This window comes from Drosophila innubila, assembly GCF_004354385.1.
Source record: "Drosophila innubila isolate TH190305 chromosome 2L unlocalized genomic scaffold, UK_Dinn_1.0 4_B_2L, whole genome shotgun sequence".
Lineage (NCBI taxonomy): Eukaryota > Metazoa > Arthropoda > Insecta > Diptera > Drosophilidae > Drosophila > Drosophila innubila.
Window position 1 is genome coordinate 8172061 of NW_022995372.1, and position 12480 is coordinate 8184540.

Genomic DNA, 12480 nt, shown 5'->3' on the forward strand with positions numbered 1-12480 from the left:
CCACAATAAAAAAAAAAAGTAAAGTAAAAACCAAAGAAATTTATTTGAAACGCAACTGAAATGTCAAAGAACGGATAAAAGTTTCGACTTGACTGCATTTTAATCAAGCAAAGAGCAAAAAATATGAACAGCATTGTGACACCCTTATACTACTTAATATGACTTTCTTCTACTTACCTCGACGCTGTCGTTGGGGGCACAAATGAAGTGTCAACGCTTAGCAAGGGGAATGACAAGTGGCATCAATAAAGCTTTGCAACCACTTTCTATCTAGTCCCCTGTTAAGGCAAAGGTTAAGTTGAAGTTAAATTGCGGAAATGTAACAATCAAATGATAATGACATAAATGTTGCATTTGCTCGATTTTCCATCATTATTGTCTTAATAATTTGTTGCAGGAAATTACATTGAAATTACAAGTAAAATGAATTGAAATCAACTCTGAGTAACTTTGGATGGACATAGTAGATGAAAAAGTAACTTTAAAAGCATTAGTTTGCATTGATTAAATATTTTTTAAGTTTAATTTTCATCTTAATTTTCAAGTTATTATTTGTATCTACTCTATCTTTTAATCATTAATGATACTGTTAATATTATCATATTGACTTAATCAGATTTATTTGATTTAACGTTTAATCCATTTTATTAATTTTCTTATATAACCCAAAGCAAAGAGTCCAACTAATTAATAAATAAATTGTCGCTCTGAAATTGTTTTGTAACACAACAGCTTTAAAGCCACCTCATTTTGTGGTGTCTTCATAGTAACATTTCAATTGGTTGTAAGCAGTAGTTTATTGTCTAGAAGTGGCTTTCAGATAGTGCCATTACAGATACATACTTATGACAGCCAAGCCACATGCTATTGTGCCCCAGTTCTTATCAAAACTACCACATGCATTAGGTGACAGTCACACGCATGGCAGCATTAGACTCTTAAAAAGTCAAAGCCATGCAACTTTATCCAGAGAAGCGGAGATTTGAGAGGTGAGGTGAAGAGAAATAGCAACATCAGTTTTAATGCTCCGCTTATCACTACCTAGGGATGGCTTTCAAAGCCATTCAGCCATTGTCATCATAAGCCAAGGCATCTCGGAGTGTTGCAGTGGCTGCTTAGGGGTTAGTATCACGAACTTGCAACATGCAACTCAACCAGACCCCAAAAGCGAACCCGGAAAGGCGCCAGTCTTTTGTTTCGCATTTACTTTGCACTTCAGCGACGTTTGAGACAACAATGTGAAACCAAAAGAGAGTAACACGAGGCTCAAAACCAGTGCTGAAAAACAACGAAAATCTTTTTTTTTTTTTTTTTTTTTTGGGTTGATCACAGTGTTGGGTTGCACACGGGAAACAGGAATGAAAGAGCTTCGCAAAAGCCTAAAGCCACAACGACTATGACGACGACAACATCGTGGGTAGACAAACAAAGCTGCTTATTGTTTCAATGGATTAAGTGGAAACCCAGTCATGGACCATGGACCATGGACCACGAGACTGTAGTCTCTGTGGATGTGGATGACTTCCAATTTTAGAAAGAGAGAGAGAGAGACAGAGAGAGTTAAGTGTAAAGTGTAAAGTGCTGAGCGTAAGATGATGAAGAGCAGAGTCGCCTTGCTAAGTCCTTCTCAGACAAGGGCATGAGCTTGAGTTTGCCGCTTAGGGTGGCTTAGGGTGGCACTCACTCACTCACTCACTTGTCCCGCTCTCAGTACTACTCAGATGCTGCACGACTTCCATCAGCTTCAAGTGGGTGCCAGCTTCAAGTTACTCTTCCTCTTTTTTCCACATTTCCCTCATCTTTTTCTATTTTTTTTATTTATCTACGCAGACAGCTCTCTATATAGTACGTGTATATGGAACTTGTATGCTTTTGACGGTGGTGCGGATGTGCACAGTGGGTGGTCAGGCAGAAATAACTCTAGTGAGTTTCTTGGATACAGTCCATGTGGGTGGTCCTTTGCCCTTCTTTCCCGGAATCACTGTGCTAAATTGATGCGCATAAAAATTGAATTTGTTAGGGAAAATTGACAACTTGAAGTTGTGTTACGTGCAACGTAAGCGAAATTTATTTATGCTCTACGTTTTATAAATTTATTTTAATGGTCTCCTAATGTGATGTCATCTGACGGCAAAACTTATTCCCTTTCTCTCTTCTCTTCTTCCCGGCTCATGGTTTCCTTTTGTGTGAGAGCAAAACTGATGATAGTTTGCAGCATACGAGGGAAAGTAATTTACAATTTACAAAGCAGCTAATAGAGCATCATTAATCAGTTAGACTTCTACATATGAAACTGCATAACACTTTTCTACCATGTTAATGTACTTCTCTCCCATATAAAAGCAGATACTTGTCGGAGTATTGTTAATAAATGTGCGTCAGACTCTAGCGATAAAATATTCAGTTGAATTTTCTTAGAAGCTTGGCTTCATTTTTTGCATAAGTACTTCAAGGAGCTTGAACTTGATTTAAATATCACATTAACTATATGATCCAATCCAAATATTTTTGTGCTTGATTTAAAAACATTTTAAATCTTTTTCATAAACTTTAAAAAAATTATTTCTGTCACCTTATGTATCAAGCCTCTTAGGGCTACAGTTTTAGATAGACTATTGTAATTTATATATTTTATTATTAAAATACTTTTAGCATTATATATAAAAAAATAAATAAAATTTTAATTTAACTAATCGATTGACCGACGTTAGTTCGGTATTCCAGCTAATATATTCTATTCTTCCTATAAAATAGAAGTTTATTGGGATTGAAAAATGAATCGTGAAAGAAAAATGAATAATCGTTTCTTATCAGCCAACCTTACTTTATTTTATTCCCTACCGAAAACTTTCAATAATTTGCAATTTATTTTCAACTTGCTGCAAATTGTTTGCATCGTGTGTACCTAGCTTTACACTGTCTGCCAAGAGTATGCTGCAATACTTAACTAAGTGAAATTCATGGTTTAAAGTTGAAGTTAGAAGTTGCAGCCAAGTCGACTTTAGCAATTAAGCCTTAAAAATCTTATGCTCTTTTGTCGTTTAGCATAACAATAGGAAAATCTCCAGATCTGCCATTTTTTACCATTTTCCCGATTTGAAATTTTGTTTCGTTTGTAGCCTGAAACATCGTGTGCATTGTCGCCACGGAAATCCGCCATGTTGGCTGTGGTTTTTGCTTTGTGGCATGCCCCAATGCACAATGTGGCATGCTTTCATTTATGCATTTCGTGTTATTTAAATTTCAACTTTACCTGCCAGCCGCTTGCGACAGTAAGCCATAGAACAGCGTTACAATGCCAAACTGGCAAATAACAAAAACTTGGCAAATGTAAAGAAAGTTGGCAAGACGCCTCAAGAGACTGCATTCTTTTCTTTCCATTCCTCTGCACATTTGATGGAGAGTTGTGCCAAAGTTTGTTGCATTTTTGTGCAATCTGTTGAACAGCAGAAAATATATATTTTTTTTTTGGCAGTCCTTCTTTTCTTTTAACATGTCTATAACATACTTGACGAGCTTGTGCTCTTTGTCTTTAGCATGATATTTGCTCACTGGTGAGACAGAGGGAAGAGAGGGAGCTTGGAAAGTGGAAGAGTGGTTACTGCCGCCTGTTTACAATTCACTTTGCTGCACTTGAGAAATTACACATGCTTCTCCTTATCCCTATCCGACTCTACCCCCGCCCTCATGTCTCTCTTTTTGCCTTTTATCGCGCTCGAATTTCGTTCGCCTTTGTACTCAGTCCAAGGCTCGGGCAAAGGGCAAGTAAATCGTCTGTCTTATTTGTCTACTACTACACTCACACACCCACACACACAGATACAAAAACATGGCCACTTCACCCACCTACACACACACACATACGCATACTTGAAAGCAACACTCGCTTCTAATATGCGCCAGAGTCATCATTGGGGTTCCTTTTTGGACCCTTTGTAGGGCTGCCATGTTGTTGTTGTTGTAGTTGTTCTTGTTCATTCGATGTTGTTGTTTGCTGTTGCTGTTATTGTGCCTGTGCTGTTTGCGCCAACCAACAACAACGACAACAACATGATTGGTATTTTCCGTTGCAGACATTTCTCGCAAAAGGTAGCAAAAGGCGACCCCTGCATTATTTTTCTTTTATTTTTCTTTTTTCTTTTATTTATTCCGTTGCTGCCGGGCGGCTGTTTTATTGATTTTCTTTTTGAACTTCCTTTTCACGTATTTTAATTTTTATGAAATTCCTGCAAATTCTAGTTAGAAATGTGCAACCTTTTCAGAAATGTACTTTTATATTAAAACTGTTTCTATACCCAATAGGGGCGTGAAATAGTAGAAGCACATGGCGAGCAATAAATTGGGTTGGAAGCTTACATATAATGGGTATTCCTTGATTTGATTTAGTTTAATATTTCTATATATTTATTTTTTTAAATTAAAATCAAATAATAGCATTCTTTTGAAAAGTGCTTTCCAATTTGTCCTAAAAACTAAAACGAAGCGAAGTTAAAACAAAGTGTCGAAATGACCGACGAATTAGTTTTGCAGAATATTTGCAATAATAATGGGTATACTTGCAACATGCAACATTTGCTTTGGACTGCTTTTCCAGCTCATTGCATCTGAATGGCTTAAGTGAAATTCAAGCGCTTTAAATTACACGCTCTGCAAATGGCAGTTGAAAGGCAGAAAATGTGGGGAAAACGGAAAAGTACAAGGGAGAAACGGGCTCTGAGCTTAACCAACTATCCATTAGTTGTTATAACAATGGCAAAGTTTTCGGGTATACCACAGAGACACACACAGTTGCTGCAAAAAGTATGCATAGACAAACAAAAACTGCTAAAATTAAAAAAAAAAAAAAAACAAAAAACTAAAAAATTTCCATTTTTCGTTTCCATCCATTTGCAGCTGGCATCAAGTACACGGATAACCAGCGTGTGATTATCCTAGTGAAGGATGTGAATGATGAGCCGCCCTACTTCATCAATCGGCCACTGCCCATGCAGGCGGTGGTGCAACTGAATGCACCACCCAACACTCCCGTTTTTACACTACAAGCACGCGATCCAGATACGGATCATAATATACATTATTTCATTGTACGCGATCGTACAGGCGGACGCTTTGAGGTGGATGAAAGATCGGGAGTGGTGCGCACTCGGGGCACAGATCTCTTCCAGCTGGACATGGAGTATGTGCTGTATGTAAAGGCGGAGGATCAGAACGGCAAGGTGGATGATCGACGATTCCAGAGCACGCCAGAGGAACGTCTATCGATTGTGGGTGGCAAGCGGGCGCCACAATTCTATATGCCCAGTTATGAGGCCGAGATACCAGAGAATCAGAAAAAGGACTCCGAGTAAGTAACAGATGTTAAACAATAGCATATTTTAAATTAACTGTATTATAAGAATCTTATTACTATTATTATTATTATTATATAGCCCGTATATATAACATGGTCAGATGCACTATTTCATTACATTATTATTGTATTATAAAAACATCAAAAAGTCGAATATTTGATCCCCATAGAAGCGATTTTTTCTTTTAACGTTCAATCGAGTTACTATAATCGATTTTCATGAAAAATAGATAATAGAAAAATGAGCTTAAAAATTGGAGCTAAAAATTTACGCTTTTTGACAACTTGAAACTGTCATAACTTTGTCAAAGCCGACTTTAATGCAGAAGATAATTTTTATCATAAAATTTTACTAAAGCACAAAATTTAACTAATGAGTCATGACCGTCCACTTTTCCGTACTTTCCCTTACTTTCTCCTTGACAATTTTTTGATAACTTCAAACTGTCATAACTTTGTCAAATCTGAACTGATTTGCTTGCGGAATGTCAATTTCATTATTTTTTGGCCTCTATTTTGGTTCAATATTAATTTTTTCCATCATTTTCCCATACCCCATTAAAAATTATCCACAGTTCCTTTTATGTGTTGTAACGTTAATATTAGCCCATATTCATTTTGATGATTTGCAGTTTTAGTTTTATGTTCATTCTGTTAGATAGTTAAGCTATATATAAGACTAACTCTTGCTGAAAGTTGGAAAATCTATGCAAATTAATGTTGGGCTGCCAATAAATGCTATTCGAATGAGAGCATGACAATGTGATGGTTCTGCTCATTGGAATTCCAATAGGAAAACAACTGTCAAAAGGCAGTCGAGCGAGTGACAGATGAAAAGCCAAGAGTACTCTGGCAACTCTATAATATATGCATGCATTTTACATATCCGCCACAAGATGACAACCCCAACCACATACATAAGCCTCTCTCTTCCTCTGTCTCCCATTCGCTCAACGTCTTTCTCTGTCTGGTTGCAGCATCATCTCGGTAAAGGCCAAGTCCTTTGCGGACCGAGAGATACGCTACACATTAAAGGCTCAGGGGCAGGGCGCAGGGACTTTCAACATTGGACCCTCATCGGGCATTGTCAAACTGGCCAAGGAGCTGGACTTTGAGGACCTGCGACAACCGCACGTTTATTCGCTGATTGTGACAGCCACCGAGGATTCCGGTGGTTTCTCCACATCCGTTGAGGTAAGTTGAGCAAACCATACGTTACATTCATGTATTAAATACTCCAATCTCACTCTCTCTCTCTCTACCCTCTCCATTCCCTTAGCTTACCATACGTGTCACGGATGTGAATGACAATGCGCCCAAGTTTGAGTTGCCCGACTATCAGGCCCACAATGTGGATGAGGATATCCCGTTGGGCACCAGCATATTGCGTGTCAAAGCAATGGATGCGGATTCGGGTGCAAATGCCGAAATTGAATATCTTGTCTCGGATGATCACTTTGCCGTTGACTCCAATGGCATTATTGTAAACAACAAACAACTCGATGCGGACAACAACAATGCCTACTATGAATTTATTGTTACGGCAAAGGATAAAGGAGAACCGGCCAAGTCTGGCACAGCTACAGTTCGTGTCTATACCAAGAACAAGAACGATGAGGAGCCCAAGTTCTCGCAACAAGTTTACACTCCCAATGTGGATGAGAATGCCGGTCCGAATACTTTGGTCACCACTGTCGTTGCCTCTGACAAGGATGGTGATAATGTTCGCTTCGGTTTCGTTGGCGGCGGCACTTCGTCGGGACAGTTTGTCATTGAGGACATCACGGGTGTCATTCGACTTCACAACAAAGCCATCTCTCTGGACCGCGATAAGTATGAACTCAATGTGACGGCTATGGATGATGGATCCTGTTGTGTTAATGGCGATCAGACCATACACACTTCTACCGCTGTGGTTGTCGTCTTCATCACGGATGTGAATGACAATAAGCCGGTGTTCAAGGATTGTGGCACCTACTATCCCAAGGTGGAAGAGGGTGCACCTAATGGCAGTCCGGTTATCAAAGTCGTGGCCACCGATGAGGACAAGGGCGTCAATGGACAGGTAAGCCGGGCAAAGTGATATTTGAATAAATGAAGCGAAATCAGGCAAAAGATTTTAGGCTAACTTTCAAGTAAAACAAGTGCGCGGTTACAGTCGAGCACGCTCGACAGTAGGATACCCTGTGCTCAGGTACTCTGTACTGAAGATGATTTACGACCAGTTGTTCCTATGGCAGCTATATGATATATGGAACCGAATTAAACCAAATTTGGTCAGAATGTACAAAACCAACTTGAATGCATATTCTATCAGTTTGGTTAAGATATCTCATAAAACAAAAAAAATGTTCATACTAAGACTCAATTTTCGATTAAGCGTCTCTATTGCAGTTAAATGATATGGTGGATTGATTTGAACCAATTTTAGTCAGGATGTATAATACGAGCCCAGATGCATATTCTATCAGTTTGGTTAAGATATCTCAACAAACAAAAAACTTATTCATACTAAAACTTCATTTTCGACGTATCGCTCCAATATCAGCTATATGTGGTGGTCAACATATAGTGGTCCAGGAACCTACATACCAAGCTTAAAGTCTCTAGCTCTTTTTGTCTCTGAAATCCACGCGTTCAAACAGACAGACAGACAGACAGACGGACAAGGGCTTCTGTTAATGTTCATAATTTTTCAACATTTAACCAATTTATTGAAGCAAAATATTATTGAATTAATTCGAAATTTTAACTTTATTCATTTCAATTTAAACATTTTTTTCAAATAATTTCAATGGTATCCTAATGCCATTGGCATTTAACGTAGGGTTGTTTAAAATTGTTAAATATTTTGTTTGTTTATAAATAGAGTGTGTTGTAGAAAACACTTTACTTTGTTGCTGCTAAAATAAAATGGCTTTCAAATTAATTGAGGCTTATGATATTTAGGCCACTTTCAACACGATTAGGGCAAATTGCATTAGAAAGATTTCGTGCCGAGATATTGCGAGCTGTGCTGCCAGAGTTGCCACGCTCCAAGTTCAGTGCACTACAAAGTGCCGAAAGTGTAGGGGTTTTGGTTGCATGTCATGTATGTGGCGAGTAACGCCTGAAAGCTATAATCACAATTGTGTCAATCATTAAACAATTTTGCATGTTCTTGTCGCCCGTCAGGTTAAATACTCCATTGTACAGCAACCGAACCAAAAGGGCACCAAATTCACAGTGGACGAGGAAACCGGAGAAGTTTCCACAAACAAAGTTTTCGATCGTGAGGGAGACGACGGAAAATTTGTGTCGGTTACGGTAAAGGCAACAGATCAGGGAGATCCAAGTTTGGAGGGCGTCTGCTCCTTCACTGTGGAAATCACCGATGTGAACGATAATCCGCCACTCTTCGATCGACAGGTAAGATGTGTTAACATAATATATAGTAATCAAAACTTAATTAATTTTCTTTCTTATAGAAATATGTGGAGAATGTCAAACAGGATGCCAGCATTGGTACAAATATTTTACGTGTTTCCGCCTCTGACGAGGATGCCGATAATAATGGCGCCATAGTCTACAGTTTGAGTGCTCCTTTTAATCCGAATGATCTGGAATACTTTGATATACAAACCGAATCTGGTTGGATAGTGCTAAAAAAACCGCTTGACGTAAGTGTTTGGTTTCCCCATTATTAAAACTTATCTTTCAATACCTTTTTTAAGTTTGCAAACCCCAACTAACCAAGTATTATGATTAAAAAAAACTCAAAAAAATTGCAAAAAGCTGAAATACAGTAATTCTTTATAATTTTATTACTAACAATCCAACACTGGGCGCTTAGCGCCGTCAAAGTTTAACTGCAAAAAAATTAATAGAAATCTTGAACAATTATTGTGTTCAGTTATAATTTTTAGTTTAAATGCACTTTTCTTTTGTTTGAGCCAAAATTTCTAGGTAGACCAAAATACTACGTTTTTTGATAGCCGCAAGAGATAAAAATGAATTCGATGTGAGAGCAGTGCAAGTTTTTTGGTCACAATCGAAATAAAAGTATATTTAATTTATCAATACTATTTTAGTTTTTTCTTTATTTTCTACTTTGTTTAGTTTATAGTGCGTAATTGGCCAATACTTAAAACATAAGAAACATGCCAAGCAAATTGATTTTTAACATTTTTTGAAACAAATCAACTAACAAAACACTAAACGAAAAACTGAAAAAAATAACCATAAGGAAAAAAAAAGTTGGTTCAGGTTTGGGAAAGCTTTCAACAGACAGCTGCTGCTTTTATCTAGGCTTAAGCTAATGTACAAATAGAAAACCAAAAGGTTTTATCAACCATATATACTATACATTCTTCTAGAAACGATCACGCCTATTTTTGAGCATCGTTGTACAATTTTTGATGGCTAAAAAACGAAAATGTTATAAAAATTACAGAATTTGATTCTGTCTTTCTTTATTTATCAATATTGTATTATTTTGTATGCCAATTTTTACATTTTGCTACCCTCCAAAAATCCTTACAAAGCCCCTATAAAATATTTAAGAAAAAAAGATAAAACATAATTTTTTTTGTCGAGACTATGAGAATTTTTGAAGGTCTCTTGCTGAAAGCTATTTAATCGATTTTTGATTGTAGCTAACAATTTTGATGAGCGCAATTTTGCATGGCTCTGGAAAATGCGAATGCCAAAGTGTTTTTTCATTTTTTTGTAATATGTATATACAAAAATTAGGAAAGAAATGAATATACTAAAATATAAAGATAACGACGTTATTTAAATATATTATTTAACTGCACCTTTTATAATATAATTTACATTTAATTTATTTTCAATATTGATTGAGCCGAGTTAATGTTTATGTTTTTAATTTCATATGAAAAATCATTTTATGCGTGGTACAATCGAAACTGTTATCGACAATATTAGGGTTGTTATCCTGTAAGTAATCGAATTAATTCGTATGAAGTGTTTTATTCATTCGCCTATAATTATGTGCTAACCCAAGCAATCAAATCCAAATTCACAATTCGCACTTCAAATTGTATAAGCTAACGAAACTAACTTTTGTGAGAGTGCACAGAACACTCAATACACTTCTTGTAGTATAAAAAGGAAGCCTCTGAAGGATTCATATTGCTTCCCAAATATTCAATTATATACATAAAATATCAAAGTATAACATCCTAGTTAAGTTTCAAACATACTTCATTAGCGCAGAAATTCATTTTTTAAAGCAAGAGATAGTCTCGTCAAAATATTTAAAATTCCAAAAAAAAGTTTTCCTATTAATATGTTTCTGTGTATTAACTCATTAAATTTCCAAAATACTCCCGTCCAAACTGAAAATATCCCTGCTTATTCCTTATCAAGTCCAACGATGCTTTCTATCATAAACCCGCCAATTTATATCTACTTTCAAAATATTTTACTTATTTCATTTGATTTATGTTTCATACGTATATTTAATATTAAAATACAAAATTTTAAAAATAACGTTAACTTGTAACGACAACGATGCCAATAAAATATGTAATCGTAACGTTACGTAACACACAACGTAAAACCCAATACACAAGCCGTTACCTAACGAAACAAAACTAACATTCGCGTTTAACATTGTGGCTAACATTTGGCTGCAAAACTGTATAACTGTATACATTGCCTATCAAAAAATCAATCAAATCAATTCAATCAATCGATCAATCAACAGCGCGATCGTTATCGTCTGCGCGTACGCGCCTCGGATCGCGGCGATCCGCCCTCGTATGCCGATGTCGATGTTGAGTTAGATGTCGTCGATCGCAATAATAAGCCGCCCATTTGGGATAAGAGCATTTATGGGCCGATCCATATACGTGAGAATGTCACTGTGGGTACGGTTGTAACATCGGTTAAGGCAAGGTTTGTATAGCCAAGACACTACACTACACTTTACTACAAAATTACTTACCACAGATAATACGTACATTAGTAAAAACTGCGAGTTGAAGTTCCTAACAAAACAAAGCCTAACAGCGACCCTAACATAGTTAGATTTTTTAAATGTATAACAGCATTTCAGCTAACATAGCTTTAAGCTTCCGAGTAACAGTTATGTTAAGTTCCGAGCTCTATTCGTTCCGTGAGTGTGAAACTTAACTTGACGAAACATAATAAAACAGACCCCATTGTGTCTTTGCTAAACTTACTCACTTAACGAATTGACGCTCGCTTAACGAAGCTTACTCACTTAACGAACATAGTTTTGAGCTTACGAGTACAAGTATTTTTAAAATACAGTCTCTTTCTTTCTGTTTCTGTCTTTCTCGTATTATATAAGTAAAGTTTACGTTTTGTACTCAAGCTTTACGATATACAAGTTTTTTGTCGTTTGTCGTAAAAGCTCTACGATTTTTTCCACAACCATCAACAAAATGATTTGACAAACATTCGAAACGAAAAGCGTAAAACTGAAAAATTATAAGTATAAAAACACATTAATCTAAATGCTGTTGTTGGTGTTTGTTTTGAGCGTCCTTTTTGAATGACAGTCTGAACTTGTTGTCGGGTACTTTTGCATTTTGCTGCAACTTAACACCACCCTCCACACATTAACCATTGGATTATGCTTACCCAGAACTCTGACTTCTTCCCCTCTCAGAAAAAAAACTACCCACACATGGTAAAATAAATGCTTGAAATAACTGTGAGCTAAATGTTTAATGAGAACAATTTGGTGTTGGTTTTTAGTTGGGAGAAAAGAATCTATTTATACCAGGTTGCAGTTTAGTTTAAGCTCTAGGAAAGAAACAAGGTAAATACTAAATAAATATATTCACAACTGTGTTCAAAAATGTTAAAAAGCAATAGTCAAAAAATTTGAACCCAAAAAAAACACAATGCTAAAAGTATGCTATTAAAATTGTAATAATAAAATGCACAAAACCCTTTTTTATTTTATTTGTTATGCATTTAGTTCAATCATATGATATACAATATATCATAACATAATATATTTATATAATTATGTTCAACAGAATTACTTACAATTAATATGTATGCGATAAACTTTTAGTTACGTTTTATTTTAAAGTAAGTTTTTGTTAACAGTTGAAGGCTAGGGTCGAGACTTGGAAATAATTTGCACTGCA

At 36.3% G+C, this 12480-nt stretch overlaps 1 protein-coding gene across 1 annotated transcript in view; it reads left to right on the forward strand.

Annotated features, from left to right (window-relative positions):
* The window catches only part of LOC117794500 (neural-cadherin), a 108956-nt gene that overhangs the window by 17615 nt on the left and 78861 nt on the right, over positions 1–12480 (forward strand). The window contains 7 exon segments of the mRNA XM_034635128.1: positions 4894–5344; positions 6328–6544; positions 6630–7415; positions 8525–8758; positions 8818–9009; positions 10277–10288; positions 11061–11251. Of these exon segments, the coding sequence (XP_034491019.1) occupies positions 4894–5344; positions 6328–6544; positions 6630–7415; positions 8525–8758; positions 8818–9009; positions 10277–10288; positions 11061–11251 (2083 nt within the window).